Source organism: Gobio gobio (assembly GCF_949357685.1).
Source record: "Gobio gobio genome assembly, chromosome: 9".
Lineage (NCBI taxonomy): Eukaryota > Metazoa > Chordata > Actinopteri > Cypriniformes > Gobionidae > Gobio > Gobio gobio.
The window spans coordinates 41,512,605-41,539,713 of NC_137115.1; the positions used below are offsets into that span (position 1 = coordinate 41,512,605).

At 41.7% G+C, this 27,109-nt stretch overlaps 2 protein-coding genes across 5 annotated transcripts; one reads left to right on the forward strand and one right to left on the reverse strand.

Moving 5' to 3' along the window:
• The first annotated feature begins 9,186 nt into the window (after positions 1–9,186).
• On the forward strand, positions 9,187–19,447 carry eif4g2b (eukaryotic translation initiation factor 4, gamma 2b). Of its 4 annotated transcripts, XM_079825769.1 has the most exons (22): positions 9,189–9,270; positions 9,361–9,402; positions 10,075–10,183; positions 10,886–10,951; positions 11,029–11,154; positions 11,385–11,487; positions 13,365–13,496; positions 13,628–13,694; positions 13,801–13,952; positions 14,064–14,174; positions 14,736–14,918; positions 15,052–15,190; positions 15,273–15,436; positions 15,534–15,638; positions 15,947–16,075; positions 16,206–16,310; positions 16,405–16,620; positions 16,732–16,990; positions 17,117–17,321; positions 17,427–17,635; positions 17,744–17,865; positions 17,944–19,447. In XM_079825769.1, exons 9-22 carry the CDS (start codon positions 13,869–13,871, stop codon positions 18,007–18,009), a joined length of 2,097 nt encoding a protein of 698 aa, XP_079681895.1. In that variant the 5' UTR covers positions 9,189–9,270; positions 9,361–9,402; positions 10,075–10,183; positions 10,886–10,951; positions 11,029–11,154; positions 11,385–11,487; positions 13,365–13,496; positions 13,628–13,694; positions 13,801–13,868; the 3' UTR covers positions 18,010–19,447. The 4 variants fall into 4 exon arrangements, with proteins under 4 accessions (XP_079681897.1, XP_079681895.1, XP_079681894.1 ...); XM_079825771.1 differs by lacking the exon at positions 15,534–15,638 and having other exon boundaries at positions 9,187–9,270; XM_079825768.1 differs by having other exon boundaries at positions 9,201–9,402.
• LOC307131565 (uncharacterized protein) lies at positions 19,027–26,632 on the reverse strand (the record flags this gene model as incomplete). Its single annotated transcript, XM_079825278.1, has 8 exons — positions 19,027–19,390; positions 19,478–19,545; positions 19,613–19,711; positions 22,094–22,307; positions 22,466–22,653; positions 22,743–22,943; positions 23,043–23,183; positions 26,360–26,632. The coding sequence occupies 8 exons, from the start codon at positions 26,630–26,632 to the stop codon at positions 19,234–19,236; spliced, it is 1,341 nt and encodes a 446-aa protein (XP_079681404.1). The 3' UTR covers positions 19,027–19,233.
• Between the last annotated feature and the right edge of the window lie 477 nt (positions 26,633–27,109).

The window sequence follows — 27,109 nt, forward strand, 5'->3', positions numbered from 1 at the left end:
TGAAGAGATGTCTAGACACGCCCACAGCGTGGGAATGATGTGCAGCATCTCCTTTATTATTTTTCAGGGAACAGGATCACAGTCAAGTATAAACCAAGACCTTCTCTATCAAATCTACACTTTTTTTCGTTCTCTATCAAAATCTACAATTTTTTCCCTCCATTTTATTATTTTTTTTATAATACAACCATTTCTTACTTGTGGTTACACACTAACATAACAGGGACAATAAAATAAGCAAAACAAATCAACAATAAAACAAATGACACAACAAAAGAAGAAATCTGAGTTAAATTACAACAACTGTGATGCACCAACACAATCTGAAGATTTGCCCATCAAATTAATAAAGGACTCCCACATGCTCAAAAAAACATGCTCTTTCTATTCTTTGATAAAATGAATCCTTTCCAAATGCAAAAAGTCCATGTACTACATGTCAAACGTTGGTACTGCCTGCCTCAGACTTCTAATGTTGTAAAATCAGACATTTTGCAAACATGCTGAGGGGTAAAAGCTTGTGCTTCATATTTGCCCAGCCCGCTTCTGGTGCCACCACTCCAAACAATGCCATGATAAGATCCGACTTTATAGTTCTGCTATATACCTCAGAAAGATGACCAAAAAACAAGTTCCAGAAGGTGCTGAGCTTGTGACACATGAGGAGCTGGTCAAAATCTACACTTGATGCTGCGTTTCAACGCCGCCACACTGGAAAGTGTCTGGATCTCTCAAGGTTGTGTAGAGAAGTCTCAGACACGAGCTTGGGATGTTGACTCATGCAAGCCCAGAGTAGCATGAACATCCAAACTATAAAATCTGATAAATGTGTGCAGAGAGAACCAGCCTGACGCATCACATGCGTTTTGTTCTTATTGCAAAAGGGCGCCCCTTGCCAACTATCTTCCTAGTTAGGGTTAGGGTTGCAGCACAAATTAAAAGTTGGACCTAAGTCCAAAGAGCACAAACTGGACACAGTAAATGGAGCCTCTCCTGCTCCGGTGTAGTGAACGGCGGAGGACTAAAGGCTTCATATATAATCGGATGCACAGTCGAGAATGGAACTTTAGGAAGATAGTTAGGGTGAGGGTACTCTAGTTGCTGTAGGTACAAAATAGCCTTGACCAAACCAGGGGCAAAGTCTAAACAGGATGGTGAGACAGACAGAGCCTGCAAATCCCCAGTTCTCTTTAGCGAAGTAATAGCCATGAGAAAAACCTTCAGACTCTAGTGGCTCAAAAGGGGTCCCGACCAGCCCCTCATGAACTAAGGCTAAGTCCCACGAAGGGACTTTCTCTCTGACAGGAGGCCTCAGTCGCCTATAGCTCCATGAATGAAGCGAGTGGAGAGAGCACTGGCACTCAAAATAGTCTCTACTGCATCAGCTGAAATTCCAGCTTCTCTTAATTGGGATGAATATCGTCCCCTGAAGGTGTCTCCTGATCGGAATCACCCAAGGCGAGCTGTCGAGGAGGGTTATTATCTTTGAGAACTAAACTCTGGTCGGCCAACAAGGCACTATCAATTAGAGGCAAGACCCTTGTTGACGGACCCTTGTTGACGGTCCTGATGTCCGGGACTCCCGGTAGCAGAGCGATCAGTGGAAATGCATAAAGACGCAGTCTGGGCCATGCATGGGCCATGGTGTTAAGGCCCGGGTTGGGGGGGTGGGCGGGACTGGGTGATTCAGAGAGAAGTAGAGGGGACTTTCCATTTTCCGTGTGTCACAGCCTGTCTGGACAGAAAGTCTGCTCCCACATTCAAATGCAATCGCCCTGAGGGACAGGAACTTGTCTGTTCAGACAGCGCAAGTGCAGTCCGCCTTGGATTTATGTAGATGACTACCGAAGGACGTGATAGCCCCTTAACTGCTGGAGGTGGTACTTCAAGGCCAGAAATACAGCCATCAATTTGAGGCAATTGATGTGCCAATTGAGATGATAACCTCTCCAGATGCCTTGGGCTGGACAGCCATCTAAGACCCCAGCCCATGCAGGAAGCATCTGTCGTTAACATCTTGCGATGAAAACACATGCCTAGAGTGGGACGCAAGGTGAGAAACCAGGGTCTGAACCCCATAAAAGTCTGCAGCGTGTAACCCTTATTGGCCTCAGAGGATTGGCCCTTGGATGAAATCCCGTGACTCTGAGCCACAACTGAAACAGTCTCATGTGCAGGAGGCCTAAAGGTAACACAGAGGATGCAGCTGCTATAAGACCTAGAACTCGTTGAAAGTAATGGAAAGTAATTTCCTGACCTAGCCTGATATTGCTCAGGGTGCTTAAGATGGACACAACACATGCAGGAGACAGCTGTGCCCGCATAGTGTCCCATACGACCCCTAAACACATTGTCCTTTGGGCAGGAGAGAGAATGCTTTTCTTGGTTTTGAGTCTCAACCTCAGAGATGTGAGATGAGTGAGGACGACATCCCGATGTCGAAGTGCAATTTAGAATGCAAATGCTCTGGAGTCGCAATGGAGCCAGAGCTGCATTCAAGCATTTCGAGTATGTGCGGGATGAGGCCAAACGAAAGGACCCGATATTGGTAAGCTTTGCCCCTGAAAGTGGACCTCAGAAACAGAACTCACAACATTTTGTTGTGGCAGAATTTCTATATGAAAACATGCGTCCTTGAGATCAATTGTGACAAACCAATATTTGCATTGGATTTGAGACACAATAATTTTGATCATCAGCATCTTGAACATCTGAGTTACACAAGTAACAACAATTCTGAGAGAAAGGTTCAGACTGCAAAGATCTAAAATTGTAGTAGATGTACCAATAAGGGACCTGTAGAAGTTGAGCGCATGCACAAGAGTTGTAGTAAACAAAGTATATCGCATCAGCTGTTTCTGCCATGGATTTATTACTACATGTTGTCAGAAGTTTTGATAATTCAATAAAAGGACACCGGGTGAACACATCTGATACTCTTCCGACGCACGAGAAACAGTTACAGGATTGCAAATTAACTTAGTATTATTTACATCATGTTGGAGAATGAAGCGCCAGCTCGCACACATACAGAGAGTTTTCATGTCAGCATTCCTGACTAATTCGATTGTGCTGACAGCAAAGATTGGCCAAGATGGATCAGATGTTTCCGAATATACCGCGTCGCGTTGTGATTGAACAAGAGAGATGACGAATTCCAGGTCAATACTCTAATTTACTTCATGGATGATGAAGCGGAGGGTATTTTGAATGCTTCCGGCATTAAATGCTTTCAACTACACGGCAGTGGAAAACGGGGTGAGTTTCAATTAGTATTTTGTGGGGAAGCTAACATTATTTTCGAGAGAGCTAAGTTTAATATGCGTGATCCAGGTGAGTCAGTTGATAGCTTTATAACGGCCGTCCATAAGCTAGCAGAACACCTTGTCGTGGGGATAAGAGATAAGGCAATTTTGGAAAAACTTCAGCTGGACTCAGTCTGTGAAAAAGAACGAGACAGTGAAACAGCACTTCTGCTGTTTCACTGTCTCGTTCTTTTTCACAGATCTTTTTCACAGAGGGCTCCGTTCTTTTTCACAGAGGGCTCCGTAGACATGTTGATTGCTGATTGCTGACAGCAGGTTAGAATGACATGATGATTGGATAGATCATTTGAACGTGTTCCTCCCGAACTTTGTTTCACAGCTATTATGCGGGGCAGTTCACAGACTGATGAGAAAAGTGAAGTGGATACAGGTTCAGGCACCTGTTCCATTTCTGCTTCTCCCTTAGGCGCTATAGTCTCAGGTATTCTGACAGAACGCTCTGTCTGAACTGTTGTAGTTTCCGATCTCTGGTACAGACACAGAGAGCTCTGGTTGAGCATGAAGGTGGGCTCTGTTTCTCCTAAGTTACTAAGCGTTTGCCATTCTTGTGTCAGAGAAATGTGCCTGTTCTGGCTTCACGGTATTGGGGACTACAACGTTGGAACGTGGAGGATGGTGAGAAAAATGTATTCTGTAAATGCTTGCTATGTTCTTTAAGGCCAAAGGAGATATATTTGGCAGTAGTTTCGACGCCGCCAATTTCTCTTGAAGGGGTACTTAATTTCTCACTTCCGTCTTGTTGGGGGATGTTAAGTGTTCTGGGAGACAGCAGGAAGCAACTGAACATTTAATATTTCACTGGAAACTGATGCTGAGCACAAAAGCCTCAGGACTTCTTAGTGGATATGACTGATCTCAGGTCCAGCTTCTTTCTAGATTGTTGAGCATGGCGAGCCGCTCCCCAGTCTCTGCGAGGGTGGGCATGACTCGCCCCGCTCTGCTTCTGGCCAGGCCTGGTTGGGGCTGGGTGGCCGACCGCCCCAACTCTTGAGCACTACGGGAAAGAAACTTGTCAAAAAGCATGTCTCTTAGCCTCTTGGAACCTACTGACTACAGAGTTGACATATTCGCCAAATAGGCTGGAAGGAGATACAGGGGCATCAAGGAGAAACAACTTATCGTTATCCTTGATGTCAGAAAGGTTGAGCCATAGATGCCTGTCTGTGACAACTATAGCACCTATAGAACGGCTTGTTTGCGCGAAGAGACAAGTCTGTGGTTCTGTGGAAAACACCTCCTATATTTCCCCTGCTTGTGATGATTCTTTTTGATTCTTTTCATGAGTTCACACTTACAAATAATCAGATAGTAAATAGTATGCGTAATAGTATGCGTAGTAGTATGCGCATTTGGCGTGCTGTCCGAGGAGAGGGCTCCGTAGACATGTTGATTGCTGATTGCTGACAGCAGGTTAGAATGACATGATGATTGGATAGATCATTTGAACGTGTTCCTCCCAAACTTTGTTAATAAAACATAATTTAGTAAGTCAGCTTGGTTTGCCTGCAAAACCGCCATGGTGCGCAGGGCAGCACCAGCCTGACCAGCTGCCTGAAATGCTTTCCTGCCTCTTGCCCCTCAGCCAGATCGAAACACAAGCCCCATGATCTGATCAAAGGCGTACAGGCTCGTTCTTCCTGAAAGAAGGCGAGTCTGGAGTGGAGCACCTTGATAAAAAATAATTTACAGTGTTCGCATTCTGCGCCATTGAGGAACAGCGTGCCTAGCAAAACTAACTATTGACACAGGGATAGTTTGAGAGAGAGATAGAACACACAGCACACAGTAACAATGTGGTCTCTGAAGACAAAGAAACCCGAAGGTGCTTCTGTTTCACATCTATACACTCTAAAAACAATGATGCTATATAAGTACTAAAAGTGGTTCTTTGGCTTGTAATCTGATGGGGAACCACTTTAAGTGCTGTATAGCACCAAATCTTGGTGCTTCAGGGTTTCATCAGTGATTCTTCAGTGGTTCAATTTGGGATGACTAAGGTGCTATATAGCACCATACATACCCCTTTTCCCCCAGAATGAACCGGGTGCTAGTTCAGAGCTAGCTGACGAGCCTTCTAAGAACCGGTTTGCCTTTCCACGGGCTAGAGAGCTGCCACAGAGCCAGTCTTACGTCACTGTTTACATCTCATCTTTCTTAGCAACTCTAGCGAGGCAGCAGGAAACACAATCACACCAGGCTTGTCCGAGATGCACCGGCGCAGCGCAGATGATCAGCGCATGATATCAAAACACAGCATGAGTGAATCAAAAGCATAAGGAGTCATATTAGATTAGATTAGATTAGATTCAACTTTATTGTCATTACACAAGTACAAGTACAAGGCAACGAAATGCAGTTTAGGTCTAACCAGAAGTGCAATAGCAGCAAGTGCAGGATATACAATGGATGCGTAAGTGCAGGACATGGATATGTACTGAATATGTATAAATATGTATAAATAGAGAGACGTTATTACTATAAACAGAACTGAATTTACAGGTGAATATGTACAGTGAATAAATATACAGATGGCTATTACTATATATGCTCTCGTTGCTCAAGGGTCTCACCTCAGTCATGGTATTGAGGGTGGAGGAGAGCGCTGGTTATTCACTGCCCCCAACAAAAATTCCTACCAGACCTGAGACTCGAACCCGCAACCTTTGGGTTACAGGTCAGACTCTCTAACCATTAGGCCACGACTGCCCCACAATAAGCCTTCCATCAACAATGGAGAACGTTGCTTTACTATTGATGCTCATTTCGTATTCATGCAGCTCGCCGTAATTTGTATAAACGGAGATTACAAACGAGCAGCAGCTATTAGCTCGATTAGCTGCTATTTCAAAAATGGCGGTCACAAGTTTGTGTTCGTCTTGTTGGTCATGGTAACCCCGCCCCCAGCCCCTGTCACAAGCAGTTTTTACTTCTAGACCAGCAATGTTTTGGTGCTACTTAAGAACCACTTTTCCTGGTTCAGAGGAGGTGCTTTGGGTGTGGGAAGACAAAGAACCGATTTGAAACTAGGCTCTGGCTCCAAACTAGCACCAGCACTGCCTTGGTGGAAAAGGGGTATGTATTAGAGGGCTGCATTGGGATTGAGTCCCGCCGGGTCCCGCGGGACCCAACGTAAATCTCGCGGGAGCGGGCGGTTTGAATTTTGCTGCGGGCGGGAATGGGCGGCTAAAAAAAACACAGCGGGAATCGGCGGGATAGGGAGGTTGCCTAACGACATGATGGAGAAGATGTCAATAGATGATGTAGAAAAGAATCTCAAACGAGGTATTTACAGCACAAAAGCTAAGCAAGGAAAGTCTGACATTTGGAGAAGTTTCTCAATTGTTTTGGTAGGCAAAGTCATGCGGTATAACGTTATATGTATCCACATATTGCGCAGCTGGCAAATACATAGATACTTGATCATACCTCACCAAAAACGCTCAGCACTCCCTGCAGGTCAAGTTGACTGTTTGGTGTTTTTGACAAACAATACATAGAAGTTTAGTGAGTGGAAATGGATTGTTTCTAAATGTCCGTTTGCTATTTTGTGTTCACATTACGTTCTGTTGAAGCATGTTTTCTCAGGTTTCCTTTCAGTCGGTCATGTTCGACGGAATTGGGATCTGTTTTTTGTTTCTCAATCTGGTTTTCTGTTTTCTGTTTTGCAAAGCAGTCTATTTTTATGTGCAAAGTTTTTGATAAAAACGAAATTATATTTGAATGTATTTGTCTTTTTTTTTTTTTACATGCAGGCCAGGGAAACGAAACAAACAACCCTATGAATATCTTTAATAATATCAATACAAATACGTGTTTTTTTCCCCCTGCGGGACGGGAGAAGACACAAAATCAATGCATCTCTATTATTGTGCGGGAATAAATTCTCAGAGTTTTGCGGGTGCGGGCGGGAGTGGACATACATATTGCGGGAGCGGGCGGGAGTGTAACACATACGTTGCGGGAGCGGGCAGTAATGGTCAGAAATTCAGCGGGCGGAGCGGGATGAAGAAAACAGTCCCGCACAGGGCTCTAGTATGTATACATCTCAAGGCAGTGCTGGTGCTGGTTTGGAGCCAGAGCCTAGTTTAAAATCGTTTCGGTCTTTCCACACCCAAAGCACCAGCTCCGAACCAGGAAAAATGGTTCTTAAGTAGCACCAAAACAATGCTGGTCTAGAATTAAGAACTGTTTGCGTCAGGGGCTGGGGGCGGGGTTATCGTGATCTCACAAGCATGCATTTCAATGACATCATCATCAGAGGTTATTTAAAGGGGTACTTCAGCGCTGGGAAGATGAATGTGTATTTAAACGTCATTTATGTAGTAGAAATGTGAAATTATTTTTGAATTTGGTGCCTTCTTGACTGAGAAAAGACAGAAAATGTATTTTTGTCTCAACTCCCAGAATGCACTCCTTTGCTGCCCAAAGAGGCCACTCCCAAGCCACGGCTACTAGTTATCACTTGTCCACCATTACACCGCGCCCCCACCGTCGTTTTGTTTTTCATAGTAATACAATCATTTCGTTCGGCTAGAGAATAAACACTACAATTAAAAACTGAACATGTCTGTTCAATAACGTGTGAGTGAGCCGAACGAAAGTCACGGTACAGACCCAGCAGGAGTCAGATTTCATTCATCACGAGAAGAGCTGAGCAGAGCTGAGGTAAGCACGACAGTCATTCTCGGCGCGTGTCCAGTCTGGTGCGTTATCAGATCATGCCTATGGAAGGTTAACTTTCATAGGAATTCATTGAAAAGTTGAAACACTCACTTTGCTCTGCACCGCTCCGTTACTAATGCCCGATCCGAACGGCCGTGCACATTTAGATTCTGTGAGTGAGATCCCTCCCCTGTGGGCGGGTTGAAAACATGCAGAACTAGCTCCTTCTACTGGCTGTAGTCTTTAGCCTCTGGCCAAAAAATCCTCAGATAACACAAAATGATGATATTTGCGTCATCAGAGGATTTTTTCCAGAAATAAAATGCATAATTCTCTCCCCTCAGGGGGATATGAGGGGGGAAAGTACCATAATTTTAATATAATACCGGGTTTCTACTGATACAAAGCTTAATGCTAAATTGCTGAAGTAACCCTTTAAGTCAAGTTGCTTCACAATGGGTCAAACAACGTTCTCATTAGTGTATGAAATGCAGCATCTAGTGTAGCCTTCGATAGGGAACAACTGAACCACTTATACTTTCAGGAACTGTACACTGAAAGGTTTTTTGGGGGACCAAAATTGGTTCTTTTAGCCTATTAAACTACAACCATAAAAAAAATCACTTTTTCCTTACTTGAAATAAAATAAATGTTAACTGAAATAAAATAAGATATTAAAAAAACTAAAACTTATTTCAGTTTTTCAACACATCTCATTTTCATTTAGGTTAAATAAAACTGGAATAAAAATTATTAAAAGCTATATAGGCTAGACATAATAAAAATAAAAATTACTAAACTTTAACTAAAATTAAAAAGAAAGCAAATATATATATAAAATATTAATAGTCGATACAATGCTAAAATAACACGGATTCTATGGCATCAGTGCGAAAAACCCCGTTTGAAAGAGTGCAATTTAAAGACTTCCAAGTTAATTATGCAATATTTCGAAGAATCCAGAAGTCATTTTGTCTTCCTCAAAAAAATCAGAAAAGAAATTATGGTTTTATGACCAACCGTTTTGTTTACAATCAGATCAAAGATTTTAAAATTAATTACACAAGTAAAAAAAAAACTGAATATTTAGGAGACCATTCCAAAATAGACCTATCCGTAGCTTTTTCTTTGTTTTCTTTTCTTTTTTTTTGTCTATCTATCCGTATGTGGCTAATAACGGAAAAATACTGACAACGAAGTCCTGACGAATACAAATCAAGTTCCTGTGTGACGTCAAGCAGTCAGCCAGGAGGTGGCTCGCGCATAACATTTGTTACCCACTGTGAGCTGCAATCGTGACTGACCGGTTACCGTCTCAATACTCCCAAAACACATCTATTATTTTTTATATTCATCTTTTTTTCTCTTTTAGAAGAACGAGACCAAAATCAAAACTGAGGTTGCCTTAGTAAAGGTAGGTTCTTTTGTATATAACGTAAATTAAAATGGCTGCTCTTGTGAGAGCGTGAATGCAGAAAATGGCGTCGTTATAGAACAAACACCTGAGAGCGTTTTTGTTTGCATTACTGTTAATATAAAATATTAAAATATGTGTCAGTCTTTCGTTAGATACATTAATATGTATATTTTGGCTTCTCTCCGTGTCCTGAAGCGTGGAAAATGCCACGTGACCAAAGACACCATAGAAGCTAGTCATTACGCAAAAGAAATGTTAGTAACCGAGTTAACTTATACGTTATCTGTGTACGTTTTGTTGTTAAGTGATTCGCCCATCTTTCATGCTTTCAAAATAATGAAAACTGAAAGGCGTTATTTCGAGTTTGCGGTTTTTTCTTTGTTGCCTCTGTTACTGTGTTAGCAAGCTAAAGGTCTCGCCTCTTTTGTTATGAAAGCAGGAAAAACATTTGTTTCCGACCTAACATTCGTACTATAAAATATTTATTTGCTAATATTTAAACCTCAATCTCTGATGTAACGTTAGGCCTTTTCTTCTTAAGGAAGAGGAAATCAGGAAATCTCTAGTCAGACTAGTACCTCCAGTGTGCGTGTAATACGCAATCATTTCTTAACCTGTTAGTTGTGTTTTCTCATGTTTCCTTGACTATTTCATATTTCTCTCACACAGTTCGGATTTTCCCACCCCGCCCTTTGATTATTATTCTTTTGAAGATTCTTCGTTGTCAAGCCGCCAAAGTGGAGAGTGTGATTGCAGAAGGGGGTGCTTCTCGTTTCAGGTGAGATCAAACATCAAGCACTGGCCAGGCCTTTGCTACCAGTCTTTCTTAACATCAATAGAAGAAATATAGCTTAGCTGTAGGCTAAACAATACAGGGACTTTTTATCCTATATTTACATAATTCAGCCAAATGCTTAATTTTGAGGCACCCAATTTCAATGGGATTTCCCAATGTTGAAGCTTTTCAGGTCAAAATGATATGTATAGGTCTACTCTCAGATTAAACACTATGAACATTGTGTAATGACTGGCATTTCTCTCTATCGCACACTGGTTCAGTTGCGTTTTAGACCCGAGCATCTGCATTGACGCCGCACCAATCACCTTGAGCAAGTGGACAGTTCAGTCGATTTAACTTAACTCATGACAGAGGGGTAAAGCATTTGCCTGAATTTTTAAAAGGATGTTTGAATTGAAGATTGAATTAATTGATCGTCTTTGAACAAGATGGGTGTCTTAATGTCCTGACTAGAGTCACTCAGATATTGGGGTCCTTATCACGTTAAAGATAAAAAGTCATAAGGTGTATTAACTGGTCCACTAGTTCCTTTTTCTGCTGCTTTGCTATTTAAACTGGTTAAAATGGTTTCCACACCACAGCAAATTGGATAAGTGTAAGCCAGTTAAGTGTGGGTTTGTGGTGGTTGTTGTGTGAAAAAGCTTTTTGAAGTTGTCTAATCTAATATTGCTTTTGTTCTAGTGCTTCTTCGGGCGGAGGAGGAGGTAGGGGTGCAAATCAGCACTATCCCAAGACTGTCGGTAACAGGTATGCCTTGCTAAAGTCCAGAACCATCCAGCTTTGTAACATGCTTTTGAGGTTCTAATTGCTTTGTTTCTCTTTAGCGAGTACCTGGGGAAAACCCCAGGGCCTAGCGTTCAGAGATGGGTTCCTTCACGAAGCACTAGACGAGATGTCAACTCCTCCAATGAAAAAGAACATCACGATGCAATATTTAGGAAAGTGAGAGGGTGAGTGTCCTTAAGGAGCATGAATATTCACTTCAGCAGTGATGATAAGCTTAAAGAAGCCTCTGTTTTGAGCTCTTTTGTTCTTTGTGCTCTGGGCCTTTTGAGCATGTTTTTGTGGTTGTGTCAGCTGATGCGCTCTAGCTCAGATAAGCACGACTCTTTACATGTGGTAAACTGTGGCCTTTGTTTTAACTGGTACAAGATGTTTATTCTTTGCTTTTCTCTTTCAGCATACTTAATAAGCTGACCCCTGAAAAGTTTGACAAGCTATGCCTTGAGCTTCTCAATGTGGGCGTAGACTCTAAACTCGTCCTCAAAGGAGTCATCTTGCTGGTAAGATGCTTTTGCGTCATTTTAACAGTATAGATTGATTACCTACTGTTTTATCTTTTTCATCTGGCTTCATAATGGTGTTGAAGAATGGTGTTCATGAATTCAAATCAGTTTGACATAGTGTTGATCTATATATAGAATGGCCAAAATATAGGTCAATTTACACTACCTTTAAAATTGTTTTAATATTATAATTTAAAATGACTCTTCTATTTTAATGTAATTATTCTTGGCATGTGTAATTATAGTTAATTAATTAATTAATTATGGCAAAGCTGAATTTTCAGAATCATTACTCCAGTCTTTAGTGACGCATGATTCTTTATAAATCATTCTAATACACTTAATTTTATATTTTGTTGATGTTAACACTTTTGTGCTGTTTAATATTTTTGTGGAATCGTGACTTTTTCAGGATCGCTTAAAGGAACACAGCAACTTTATGGGACTTTAGCTTATTCACCGTATCCCCAGAGTTAGATAAGTCCATACATGCCATCCTCATCTCCGTGCGTGCCATAACTCTGTCTGATGCACCCACCGCTAGCCTAGCTTAGCACAAAGACTGGAGGTAAACGGCTCCATCTAGCCTACTGCTCAATAAAGCCCCGTTTCCACCGAAATTACCCGGAACAATTTGTACCAGGAGCCCCCCCCCCCCAGATCTGCTACTCTGTGCGTTTTCATCGCGGTCTAAAGTACCGTGAAGATTCGGCAAATAGTCCAGATACGTAGGACTGCGCGCGACTATTCCTCCCAGTCAGCGACGGACAGTAGTCATTTATGTGCAATACTGTCTGCAACAATAACAAGTATGGAGGAGATGCAAGCAGCGCTGCTTTTGCTAGTTATATTTACTGAACGCAGAACGAACCTTGCAAGACTTTTAAAAATGCCGGTTGAAATATAATGCTGCGTGAGCTCAACCAATCAGCATGTTCAGCGCCCAAGTCCCACCCCCAAAAGTTCCTGAACTTTGAAAAAGTGCTACCTCGCGAGCAGGGCCGTTTGGAGGGGGAAATATTTACCCGGAACTTCATTTAGACCCTGGTTCCTGCGATCGAAACACACTCGGTACCACCCCAAAGTTCCCAGTTCCTGGGGAAAGTTCCTGCTAATGATCAAGGAACTTTGCTGCCATACCATGGGTGCAGCGGCGCAGTGTTATTATGCAGCGCCTTTACAGTGAATAAGCTAAAGTCCCAAAGTCGACGTGTTCTTTTTAAAGGGTATTAAAACTATTTCATTAATCACACTTATGTCGTTCCTAACCCGCAAGACTTTCGTTCATCTTTGGAACACAAATATGAATAAAGCCTAAATCCAGTCTGTTCATCATATAAAGCAATCTTGTCCCAAGGAAATTTTGGACTAAACTGCTTGGTTCATATAAATTTATTTTACAATCTCTCTATAAAATTTGAAGTGTCAGTTTGGATAACTCTCTATGGGGGGATGTAAAGCTCTCAGATTCAACAAAAACAAATTGTGTTCTGAAAATGAATGAAAGTCTTATGGGTTTGGAATGACTTGAGGGTTGAGTAATCAATGACAGAATTAGCTTTTTGGTGATCTAACCCTTTAAATGCAAAGTTTAGAACAACTGCATTTGAAGTTGAAAGTTGCTCGGATATTAGTTAAAAGCCAGATTACTTTCACTCCTAAAGAGAACTTTCTCAGGAATGTTTTAATGCTGAATCTTACATTTTTAAGGTCTTTAAAGCAACAACAGAGCAGTGCATATGCATTTGAAACTCAAAAACCATATTGACTAAGTGATGGTACACAATGAAATAATAAACCTATAAATATAGCTATACATACCATGCATTATTGAAATGCCTGTAACTACATATTAATTCTGTTGTTTCCTGTAGATCGTAGACAAAGCCCTAGAAGAGCCCAAATACAGCTCACTCTATGCTCAGCTATGTCTGCGTTTGGCAGAGGATGCACCCAACTTTGATGGCCCAACACCTGAAATCCAGTCATCACAAAAGCAGAGCACAGTAAGTACCTGAATGTCATATCTGTGTTTCTTAAATTTCCAAACCAATAATTGGTTACCAAGCTAATTGCCCCTTTAGTTTTTTCTCATTGTGCACCATATTTATTTTCATTACTGTATATTTGTCTGCAGACTTTCAGAAGACTTCTAATTTCCAAGCTTCAAGATGAATTTGAGAACCGCGCCAAAAATGTTGACAGTGAGTCACCTTTTTTTCCCCCTTCATATCCTAGTTGTTTTGTTTTATTGCAAGGCAATATGCTCTGTGACAAGTTTCTAATATTCAGATCTGTCTTTGCCTTTAGTCTATGACAAACAAGACAACCCTCTCACCTCTGAAGAGGAGGAGCAGCGTGCCATTGCCAAGATCAAGATGCTTGGCAATATCAAATTCATCGGAGAACTCGGAAAACTTGACCTCATCCATGAATCTATCCTTCATAAGTGCATCAAAACAGTGCGTATCCCACTTAATTTTTGCTCAACATTTAGTTCCACCCCATTTTGTGCTTTAATTAATGACGACGAGTCAGTGATTTTGATTAATCATTCTCTACGCTTTCTGTAGCTTTTGGAGAAAAAAAAGAGGGTTCAGCTCAAGGACATGGGAGAGGATCTGGAGTGTCTCTGTCAGATAATGAGGACTGTGGGGCCCAGACTCGACCATGAAAAAGCCAAGGTAACACCTGGCCCAAGAATTTTTAAGGGTCCCTATTCTTCACCAGTGGGAAAGGGGATTGACCGATTAATTGAAACCCCAATTTAATGTCTTTCAGGTTTTTACTATTTTTAAAGATCTTGTTTTTATAAGTAAAGGTTTAACTTTAAAGTCCACAATTATATCCATTAAATGTCTTTTTCACCAAGAAATATGATTTTAATGCTCATGTGTAGGTATTAAGGGTTGATTTTTAGGGTGTTGGTGATTTTGTAAAGGATGACTTTCAACCAATGTGTTGCAGGCTCCTGCTCTTTCTAAAATTGACTACTTAATTTCACCTTGTTCCTAAAATGTATTATTTCTTGAAATTAGCTTTGTATTTGAAAGAGCCAGACTATGACAAAGTGAAATAATGGGATTGTGACTTTTTGGAAGGAGTTATGAAGAACCTTTTGTTTTAATGAAAAAAACATCTTGGACTGAGATGGAAAATTTTTCTGAAGCAGTTTTACGAGGATGATACAGCCATTGAGTAGCATGATTGCAATACTCCCTCATTTATTGTTCCCTTTCCTACAGTCTTTAATGGATCAGTACTTTGGCCGTATGCGATCCTTAATGAACAACAAGGATTTGCCTGCAAGGATTCGTTTCCTACTGCAGGACACTGTGGAGCTGAGAGAGAACAATTGGGTTCCTCGCAAAGCTTTCATCGACAACGGACCAAAGACGATTAACCAGATTCGTCAAGATGCAGTGAAGGTGAGTCAGTGACAGATTTTCATTTGCAGTCATTATATTTAGGCTGTTAAGGAATCATTGACTGCTGTTATAATCTGATGTAAGTTTATATAGTGTTGGTTACTAGATTTATTTGATCTTTCCCTTTGTGAAGGATTTGGGTGTTTTCATTCCACCCATGAACCAGGGAATGAGAATGGACTTCTTCCTAGAAGGTCCCTTCATGCCGAACAGGATGAAACTGGATAGAGAAACTCTCGGGGGATTAGCCGATATGTTTGGTCAGATTCCAGGTGAGAACCTGTGCATTGCATTTATCAGCTGTCTCTTGATAAATGTACCATGTCTTGATTTTAACTGCATTTCTATGTGCAGGTATTGGCATAGGGACTGGTCCAGGTGTGATCCAGGACAGATTTTCCCCCACCCTAGGACGTCATCGTACAAATCCTCTTTTTAATGGCCACAGTGGACACATGACCTCCCAACCACAGTCACAGTATGACTTGGGTATGAAGCCTTTCATCAAATCTAACCAGGTAAGCATAAACATTTTTTTTTCAGCACTAGCTACATTAATTTGCCTATTTCAAAGCAGTTTGAGATTGCTAAATAATTGTATGTCCTTGGGGACAGAATCAGCATTTTCACAATCAAAACCAGAACCATTCGAACCAGCAGCAAGCTCAATCTAAAGACATGCCTCCACGCTTCAAGAAGGGGCAGCTCAATGCAGATGAGGTAAACCAGTGACGCCTAAATACTGAGTAAAACCTAAACATCTTGCACCCTGTGATTATAAAAAGACGCGTTATTCTGAGGGAATCAACTGGATGGTAGTTTTTCTGTCTTTGTCTGATCTGTTTCTTCCTTTTTCTTCATCTCCTCCTTATGCTGCCTCTCTCCTATCCCTCATTCTTAAACTGCTATCCAGTCCGCTGACTGCGATTATGAGATATGAGGGTGTGAATTGGCACATTGGTCTTAAACATTTTTATTGTTTGAAATTAACCTAACAATGTTTGTTTTTCAATGATCCATTCTTACAGATCAGCCTTCGACCTGCTCAGTCCTTCCTTTTGAATAAAAACCAAGTGCCAAAACTGCAGCCCCAAATTCCCACCATGATTCCTCCCAGTGCTCAGCCTCCACGGACACAGACTCCACCTCTTGGACAAGTATGAATCTCTCTAAGCTTAGCTGAACTTGTTCTATTTTTGACAACTGATTACATATGGGAGCAATTAATTGTTGTTTTTTTTGTCTTATCTTGCCGTATGTTGCTCATCTTTCATGTGTTCTTTTTAGCCTCCTCAACTTGGTCTGAAAACCAACCCACCTCTTATCCAGGAGAAACCTCAGAAGACTATTAAGAAACCACCTCCTGCTAAGGAAGAACTGCTGAAAATGACTGTGGGTATCTTTGTTTGTTGTACTGCTCTTGTGTTCAAAGCGTTTTCATTCCCGTTTGTTAGAGTTTCTAATGGTTTACTGATTTTAACAACAGGAGAACATTGTGACTGAGTATCTGAACAGTAAGAACATGGAGGATGCCGTCAGTGGTGTGAGGGAGATGAAAGCTCCCAAACATTTTCTGCCAGAGATGTTAAGTAAGATCGTCCTCTGTTCTCTGGAGAGGACTGATGAAGACCGAGAACAGGCTAGCACTCTTATCAATACACTGCGTACAGAGGGCTTCATCACTGGGGAAAACTTCATGTGTGTAAGTTACCTTGCTTTTTTTTTCTTAAGCAATCAAAAGGTTTGCATTTAGCATCTCATTCCAATAATAGTTGCATTTTAGCTAATTCTGATAATTGTGCTTTGTCATTAGGCTCTGCTGAATGTCTTGGATCAGTGCCCTAAGATCGAGGTGGACATTCCTCTGGTAAAGTCATACCTAGCCCAGTTTGCAGCACGAGCCATCATCGCGGAGTTGGTCAGTGTAGCAGAACTGGCTCATCCACTGGAGAATGGCAACCACTTTCCTCTTTTCCTGCTGTGCCTGCAGCAAGCTTCCAAGCTCAAGGACCGTGAGTGGCTCACAGATCTGTTCCAGCAGAGCAAGGTCAGCATGCAGAAGATGCTTCCTGGTAAGTCTCCCTCCTACACTTCGAAGTCCTCTCTGAAATGTACTTTTCTCTTTTTGTTAGATATTTTCCTATTAAATGGGATTGATTTGGATTACATAGTCTTTTAACTAGAATTTTGTTTCTCAGAAATTGACCAGAATAAAGACCGTATGCTGGAAGTTCTCGAGGGGAAAGGTTTGAGTTTCCTCTTCCCCTTGCTGAAACTGGAAAAGGAACTGCTGAAGCAAATCCAGGCAGACCCCTCCCCTCAGACCATCTACAAGTGGATCAAAGACAATATTTCTCCCAAACTCCACACAGACAAGGGCTTTGTCAACATACTCATGACCAGGTAGAGCCCAATGTGTCTGCATCACATACATGAGCGTATATGAAAGACTCAGATTTTGTTATAATTGTCGTTGTTAACAAGCCTTGCTGTTTTTCCATTTAACAGTTTCCTGCAGTACTTCTTTGCCGAGCTTGGTGTGACCGAAGATGACGAGCTACTGTCCTCCCCTTCTAAAGAGCAGCTTGACCAGGAGAAGCAACTATTACTCTCCTTCAAGCCAGTCCTGCAGAAGTTCCTCCACGATCACACTGACCTGCAGGTCAGCGCCCTGTATGCCCTGCAGGTGCACTGCAATGCCAACGCTTTCCCAAAAGGTACAGAAATAACTCGGATTGTAACATTCTGTCCCTGTTATCATCAATAAAACCATGACCGATTTTTATTTGAGGTTTAAGGCTATATTTTATTTTATTGCAATTTAGGTTTGTTGCTTCGCTACTTTGTCAACTTTTATGACATGGAGATCATTGAGGAGGAAGCTTTCCTCGCATGGAAAGAAGACATTTCCCAAGAATTTCCCGGGAAAGGAAAAGCCTTATTCCAGGTGATTATTTAACTTCTGCAAACTCTAGTGTTCTCAAACTGTACAAGCATGGACATTGACAGATCTTTTTCTTTTCAGGTGAACCAGTGGCTGACTTGGCTTGAGACAGCTGAGGAGGAGGAGTCAGAGGAGGAAGCCGACTGAGGAGGGACTAATCCTCATAGTACATATTAATTTCCTGCTACATGACTTGCTGTCTTCTCTTTGGTTCCCACACACTTTGCGGTAGCTCACACTCAGCCTGCTATATTACACTGCTGCTAGGCTCATGAATTAAACGAAAGACATATTGGTATTACTATCGTAACATCTGTTTGCTTGTATCCTAACCAATGTCTGGCTTGTTATCGGTTTTATTTGTAGATGATAAATCAACCACTATGCTGTTTCAGTAGAAAGTGTTAGTCAAATCTACCTTACATGTTCTGCCTGGTTTAATCCTGTGTTTTTGTTTCACAAGACACAGGACAGGAAACCTTTCAGTGTCTCAGCGGAAGTGAAGCTGTCACTATTTAAAACCAATGTGTTTGCCGTCTGTCTGGGGGATTGATTAAAATGAATCATGAGATCCCAGTTGAATGGCCTTCATGGGTTACGCTGTAGACACTTTTAGTGTTATTCTGGGTCGGTTGCAATATCCTTCAACCCTCGTGCATGATTTAAACATCTAAAACTAGTCACTAACTTTTTAGCAGTTTCCACTTCTACCTCCTACTGAATCAGCGTTATTTAGAGCAGGCTTCTAATATGTCTAAAGTTTTCGTCTTGAATTAAGATCCAGAACAACTGCATAGTCGTTGAGTTTTGCACAACACACTACCTAATATCTCGGCTTGCAGTAGAGTTGAAGTGCTTTCCATTGAAGATTCAGATGTCGAGCTACTAGGGTCAACGTAACGCCTCTTCTGCCCCAGCCTTACTACTTTAATGTCGTCTGCAGTTTGTTCTGACAAGGTAACTGAGATGTTCTCTGTCTAATGGCAGTAGTAATTTTACCCTTCAGGTCCCTCTGATCTGCTGCAAATTATTCCAATCTTAAACCTCAATCTGGTGGATTATTTTAACCTGCCTTTTAATTGGCCATTAAACGTAAACGAAAATCCTTGATGCCCATTTAAGGGGAAATGCTTTTGCCCTTGTCAATAAGGGGGTTCTCAAAACAACCTTTTATTGACAGGTGTTTAATTGTATTTGACAGTTAATCTTGTTAAACTTACATTTTGCCAACATGTTAACTGCAATTCAATTGTCAAATGAAATGGCTTATGATCATGTCATTGTAAGGCTGTTTAGTGCTGTATTCATCACCACTATTGCTGAATTTACAATAAAGGAAAAACTTGATCAGCTTAAGTGTTTTAAGTGCAATTATTCCTCGTCAGTGGGGATCCAGAAATATTCCACTTTCCTGTTTCTCCTTGAAAATCCAGAATTGTGGGAGTCTGCCATTGGTGACAGCTCACTGAAGTGGGATGGGCCCGTCTCTCTTCCAACTCGAGGTGCTTCGACCCTGTACATTGTTCTGCTGAAGAATTGAGACCAATTAATTTGAGCCAATTATTTGTCTTAGTTAAGCATTGGTAAGAAGAAAAAAAAAAAAAAAAAGGCCTACCTCCCTGACCTCCTTTCTGAATCCTCACTGTTGAGGTCAGGTGTGGAGATAAACACAGGGTCTCCTTCCTGTTGGGTACATATTGTTTAATGCCATTTGGGAACAAAATTAATGTGCTGAAAAGAGAAACTTTACCGTGAAGTTCTTTGGTGTGCCATCTTGATTTTTTAGGATCTTAACCCTCTGGTCACTTTCAGTCATACACAGGACGTAGCTCTTAATATTAGCTTGACACTGAAGAGAGATGCAAGTATGTGTTAGTGCCATAAAAGAATCTCGGTGAAATATCAGTGACGATTATGTGTATTGACTTTTTTTACGTTAAGGTTATTGCATTTATTATAATTAATATTGGGTTAGAAAATGGTGGTAACGCTAATTGTTTTCCATTTAAATACATTTTAAAATTACAATTTTCACCATTCCAATATCACATGATCCTTCAGAGATAATTCGTATGTATATATCATAACTGCAAACGACTTGCTTTTTGGCAAAATTCACCGTTTTGAATCAATGTCATTTATGTGAATCATGTAGAGATGGGGCTCATAATAATATTTGGAAATGGAACATGAAATTATCCAGCCCTAGTCACTCTGGTGTGCTAAAACATGTAAATATGAAATTGTGCCAATAATTCTGAGCATAAAAATGTCTAAAATATTTGACTGTTTTTGCTATATACACCGATCAGGCATAACATTATGACCACCATCCTAATATTGTGTTGGTCCCCCTTTTGCTGCCAAAACTGCCCTGACCCGTCGAGGCATGGACTCCACTAGACCCCTGAAGGTGTGCTGTAGTATCTGGCACCAAGATGTTAGCAGCAGATCCTTTAAGTCCTTAACTTGCGAGGTGGGGCCTCCATGGATCGAACTTGTTTTGCATACCACAGATGCTCGATTGGATTGAGATCTGGTGAATTTAGAGGCCAAATCAACATTCCTGAACCATTTTTGCTTTGTGTCTGGGCGCATTATCCTGCTGAAAGAGGCCACAGCCACCAGAGAATACCGTTTCCATGAAAGGGTGTACATGGTCTGCAACAATGCTTAGGTCAGTGGTACGTGTCAAAGTAACATCCACATGGATGGCAGGACCCAAGGTTTCCCAGCAGAACAGTGCCCAAAGCATCACACTGCCTCCGCTGGCTTGCCTTCTTCCCATAGTGCATCCTGGTGCTATGTGTTCCCCAGGTAAACGACACACACGCACCTGACCATCCACGTGATGTAAAAGAAAATATGATTCATCAGACCAGACCACCTTCTTCCATTGGTCCATGGTACAGTTGTGATGCTCACTTTCCCACTGTTGATGCTTTCGGCGGTGGACAGGGGTCAGCATGGAGGAGTCAGTGCTTCAAGAACCACTACACACAGACGTATGCAAGACATGAGTTTCAGCTGTCGCATTCCTTATGTCAAGCCACTCTTGAACAACAGACAGCGTCAGAAGCATCTCGCCTGGGCTAAAGACAAAAAAGACTGGACTGCTGCTGAGTGGTCCAAAGTTATGTTCTCTGATGAAAAGTAAATTTTAAATTTCCTTTGGAAATCAGGGTCCCAGAGTCTGGAGGAAGAGAGGAGAGGCACACAATCCACGTTGCTTGAGGTCCAGTGTAAAGTTTCCACAGTCAGTGATGGTTTGGGGTGCCATGTCATCTGCTGGTGTTGTCCACTGTGTTTTCTGAGGTCCAAGGTCAACGCAGCTGTATACCAGGAAGTTTTAGAGCACTTCATGCTTCCTGCTGCTGACCAACTTTATGGAGATGCAGATTTAATTTTCCAACAGGACTTGGCACCTGCACACAGTGCCAAAGCAACCAGTATCTGGTTTAAGGACCATGGTATCCCTGTTCTTAATTGGCCAGCAAACTCGCCTGACCTTAACCCCATTGAAAATCTATGGGGTATTGTGAAGGAGAAGATGCGATATGCCAGACCCAACAATGCAGAAGAGCTGAAGGCCACAATCAGAGCAACCTGGGCTCTCATATAACCTGAGCAGTGCCACAGACTGATCGACTCCATGCCACGCTGCATTGCTGCAGTAATTCAGGCAAAAGGAGCCCCAACTAAGTATTGAGTGCTGTAAATGCTCATACTTTTCAATGTTCATACTTTTCAGTTGGCCAAGATTTCAAGATTCAAGATTTCTAAAAATCCTTTCTTTGTATTGGTCTTAAGTAATTTTCTAATTTTCTGAGATACTGAATTTGGGATTTTCCTTTAATCAAAATTAAAATAAATAAACATTTGAAATATATCAGTCTGTGTGTAATGAATTAATATAATATACAAGTACTTTTTGAATGGAAATAGTGAAATAAATCAACTTTTTGATGATATTCTAATTATATGACCAGCACCTGTATATTCCACCCACTAACTGGTGCTGTGATGAAGAGATAATCAGTGTCACTTTACTTATGCCTGATCGGTATATATTATATTTTACTGGATATTTGTTGTGAACAGAAAAAAAGCCTATTTTAAGACAAGTAAAAAATAATAAAACGAGACGCAAAATTCTGTGTTTACTCATATATTCATGCTGGACACACAATGAGCTCTTTTCATGGCTGACCCAACAATCAACAGGACTTACTGCTTTGGTCTGCCTCAGAGACTTAAGCTCTTCCTGGGCTCTGATGACTTCTGCCAGGGCCTGGTGTTTCTCTCTCCAGCTGAGACACTCCCTGGTGCGATCCTGCCTCTCCTGCTCCGCTAAATGTCTTTCCTGCTCAGCTTCCTGCTGGGCTTTATTGGCCCTCTCACTCTGCTCTTCCGCAACCAAAGCTCTGCGTCTGGAGTTCACCTCCCTACGGAGGGGGAGGATGACAGTGAGAATGACAGCATCATGAGCCACTCCTATTTAGCTTTTATTGCATTATAATGGCCTGAATTCTGGCAAGCCAGGCAGGATCTTTTGCTTATATTACCAAAGATAAATGGCGTTGCTGAATGCTTGTGAGCTTACTTTTCCATTATCTTCACATTCTCCTCAGTCAGTCCTTTCAGTTTGTGTCGTAACGTGTTCCTCTCATCTTCCAGTATTCTGTTCTCCTCCAGGAGAGCATGCTTTTCTCCTGACGCCCTGTCTAGTTTAAGCTTGGTCTCAAAGTAATTCTTTTCAGCCTGTGCTAAAAGTAGCTGGACATCATTGTGCTATGGATGATAGTGCGCAAATGAATTCAGTGGAGCCATAGCGTTATTTTACATCCTGTGTGTATATTTGCATGATATTGTATGTGTACCTCTTTCTTCAGCAGTTGTAGGTCTTCGCAGAGCCGTGTTTTGTCAGCTAGTGCAAAATCTTTTTCATGCCTGCTGTCTAGTGCTCGGGTCTCCGCCAGGGCCCTGCTCTTGTCTGCCTCTGCTCGTGCTCTATCAGCATCCTCAGCTGCCCTGGAACACAGTGTCGCCCTCTGCTGGCTGAGATGGAGCTTCTGTTTCAGCTTATTAGAACAAAGGAAAGAAAGGACAGAGTCATGATTTTATTTGTATTTTTTCCCCTTTCTTGTTCTTCTATTGTTCTAGATGTGTAATGTGTACACCTCTTTAACTTGGGCCTGGAGTTCCTGGTTGAGATTGCGCAGGTTTCTCATGGTGAGCTCACTCTCAGTTCTCATCATGATCCTTTCCATGTGAATTTCGTTAGACAGATACTTGTTCTCCTTTTTCAGGTCCTCGCATTCCTGAACACAGATACAGTGACAATGAGGGTCACTAGGCATCCAAGACACAAAGTATACTGATGAAGAATGTTTCAAATACTTATCTTTTTAACTCTAATTATAACTCATTTATAACTATAAGTTTTGGGACGTCTGCCTTTACATGCACATGAACTTCAATGACATCCCATTCTTAATCTGTAGGGTTTAATATGCAGTTGGCCCACCCTTTGCAGCTATAACAGCTTCAACTCTTCTGGGAAGGCTTTCCACAAGGTTTTGGAGTGTGTTTATGGGAATTTGACCATTCTTCTAGAAGCGCATTTGTGAGGTCAGGCACTGATGTTGGACGAGAAGACCTGGCTCGCAGTCTCCGCTCTAATTCATCCTAAAGGGGTTCTATCGGGTTAAGGTCTGGACTCTGTGCAGGCCAGTCAAGTTCCTCCACACCAAACTCACTCAGCATGAAATTTCCAAAATGCTTTGGTATACTCCTTTCACTGGTACTAAGGGGCCAAGCCAAACCCCCTGAAAAACAACCACACACCATAATCCCCCCTCCACCAAACTTTACACTTGGCACAATGCAGTCAGGCAAGTACCGTTCTCCTGGCAACCGCAAAACCCAGACTCGTCCATCAGATTGCCAGACAGAGAAGCGTGATTCGACACTCCAGAGAACACGTCTCCACTGCTCTAGAGTCCAGTGACGGTGTGCTTTACACCACTGCATCCGACGCTTTGCATTGCACTTGGTGATGTAAGGCTTGGATACAGCTGCTCGGCCATGGAAACCCATTCAATGAAGCTCTCTACACACTGTTCTTGAGCTAATCTGAAGGCCACACAAAGTTTGGAGGTCTGTAGCTATTGAGTCTACAGAAAGTTGGCGACTTCTGCGCACTGTGTGCCTCAGCATGCACTGACCCCGCTATGTGATTTTACATGGCCAACCATTTCGTGGCTAAGTTGCTGTAGTTACCAACCTCAACCCGATAGAACACCTTTGGGATGAATTAGAGTGGAGACTGCGAGCCAGGCCTTCTCATCCAACATCAATGCCTGACCTCACAAATGCGCTTCTAGAAGAATGGTCAAAAATTCCCATAAACACACTCTTAAACCTTTTTAAATCTTAAATCTTCCCATTGAAGCTGTTATAGTTGCAAAGGGTGGGCCTACTATATACAACCCCAAATCAGAAAAAGTTGGGACAGTATGGAAAACGCAAATAAAAAAAAAGAAGTGATTTCTAAATTTACTTTGACTTGTATTTCATTGCAGACAATATGAACACAAAATATTTCATGTTTTGTCTGGTCAACTTCATGTCATTTGTAAATATGCATCGCTTTCCTGTCATTCAGACCTGCAACACATTTGAAAAAAAGTTGGGACAGTAAAGCATTTACCACTTTGTAATGTTGCCATTCCTTTTCACAACACTTAAAAGACGTTAAGGGACTGAAGACACCAAGTGATGAAGTGTTTCAGGTGTAATTTTGTCCCATTCTTCCTGCAAACAAGTCTTAAGGTGGGCAACAGTACGGGGTCTTCGTTGTCGCATTTTGCGCTTCAAAATGCGCCACACATTCTCTATTGGAGACAGGTCGGGACTGCAGGCAGGCCAGTCAAGTACCCGTACCCTCTTCCTCCGCAGCCAGGACTTTGTAATGTGTGCAGAATGTGGTTTTGCATTGTCTTGTTGAAATATGCATGGACGTCCCTGGAAAAGATGTCTTCTTGAAGGCAGCATATTATGCTCCAAAATCTCTATGTACTTTTCAGCATTAATGGTGCCTTCACAGAAGTGCAAGTTACCTTTGCCAAGGGCACTGACACAACCCCATACCATGACAGACCCTGGCTTTTGGACTTGTTGCTGGTAACAGTCTGGATGATCCTTTTCTTCTTTGGTCCGGAGCACACAGTGTCCATTCCTCCCAAAAAATACCTGAAATACTGATTAATCTGACCACAGTACACGTTTCCACTGTGTGATGGTCCATCCCAGATGCCTCCGAGCCCAGAGAAGTCAACGGCGCTTCTGGACACTGTTAACATAGGGCTTCCTTTTGGCACATACAGTTTTAACTGGCATTTGTGGATGTTACTACGTATTGTGGTACTTGACAAAGGTTTGCCAAAGTAGTCCTGAGCCCATGTGGTGAAATCGCTTATAGATGAATGACGATTCTTGATGCAGTGCCGCCTGAGGGATCGGAGATCACGGTTGTTCAGCTTAGGCTTGCGCCCTTGTCTTTTACGCACTGAAATTCCTCCAGATTCCTTGAATCTTTTAATTATGTTATGCACTGTTGAATGTGAAATATCCAAATCTCTTCCTATCTTTCTTTGAGGAACATTGTTTTTAAACATTTCAATAATTTTCTCACGTATTTGTTGGCAAACTGGCGATCCTCTGTCCATCTTTGCTCCTAAAGGATAAGACCTTTCTTGGATGCTGCTTTTGTACCAAATCATAATTACAATCACCTGTTGACATCACCTGTTTCAAATCACATCATTATTTAACCATTTTACCTCATTACTAGCCCTAAATTGCTCCTGTCCCAACTTTTTTTTAAATGTGTTGCAGGTCTGAATGACAGGAAAGGATGCATATTTACAAATGACATGAAGTTGACCAGACAAAACATGAAATATTTTGTGTTCATATTGTCTGCAGTGAAACAAGTCAAAGTAAATTTAGAAATCACTTCTTTTTTTTTTATTTGCGTTTTCCATACTGTCCCAATTTTTTCTAATTTGGGGATGTATATATAGTATATATATACTGTATACACTGTATGTACAATAAATATACACACACACGCACACATCTTAAATGTATATAACATTTTTGTACAAAGAAAGTCGGGTTAGGTCCAAAACAACAACATTGAAAAATAACTGAGAACGGCATGACAGTGAGTAAAGAATGACATAATTTTCATTTCAACTCTTCAATAAAAAAAAACGACAACAATATTATCCTTGAACATGGTAATCCAAGTACATTTACTGGCATTTAAAATTTTATTTAATTACAAACTAATTTTCTAATTGTCTTTCACAATGTTCGAGTAAGTCAAACCTCAAATACAGAATTCTATTGATTCAGTGAAATACATCCTAATGTTCAGAATGTGCCCACAGGAAGTTGCCCTAATGTTCTCCATCATGTCAGCACCTACCTTCCTCTTCCTCACTAGTTCTCCCTGCAGGTGGTTGATCTGCAGAAAGGAGCCGCTGGCGCTCAGAGCACTGACAGGTCGGACTGCACGTACAGGTCTTCGAGGAGGGTGTGTGGGTTTCGAAACTCCTTTAATCTCCTCAATGCTTTCAAATCGTCCCCCCATGTTGTTGCTGCTGTGAGAAAGGGACTTAAAAATACCGCTGTCTGAAGCAGAGGTCTTCATTGAAGTCAGAGCCTGGAGCTCTCCATGAGAGGTGGCCCTTAGGCTCATCGTTCTGACTGGACACTGAAACCAGTTTCAAAATTCTAATTTTGAGCCGTTTTATAATGGGTTTTTTTGTTGTTGTTGCTGCTCCTGCCGACCCAGAGTTCCTGTAGACATAAATGCAATGGGAACTAAGGAGACTCACCAACATGCAGCCTAGTTCAATTATTTATGAGGAAATGTTATACCACCTCAGAGGGAGCAGAAACTCTATGCTACCACAAGGATTGAAACACAGCTCTCCTCATCCTTGACTAATTGCCCCATAGTGCCTCTCAACATCCTGAAATGAGCTGGTTAGGGTTCACAGCATATTGGTAATGACGTCAGGACTGGCTAGATTTTTATATTTTCTGAAGAAAATGTGAGTGGTGTTTAGCAGGCAAATTCCGCTACCAAGATGCTTGTGTGTCTGGATGGCTGTAATATTCTGATCACTACACATGGCTCAGCCCATAAGTCTCTTAGAAATTCCCCATTTTA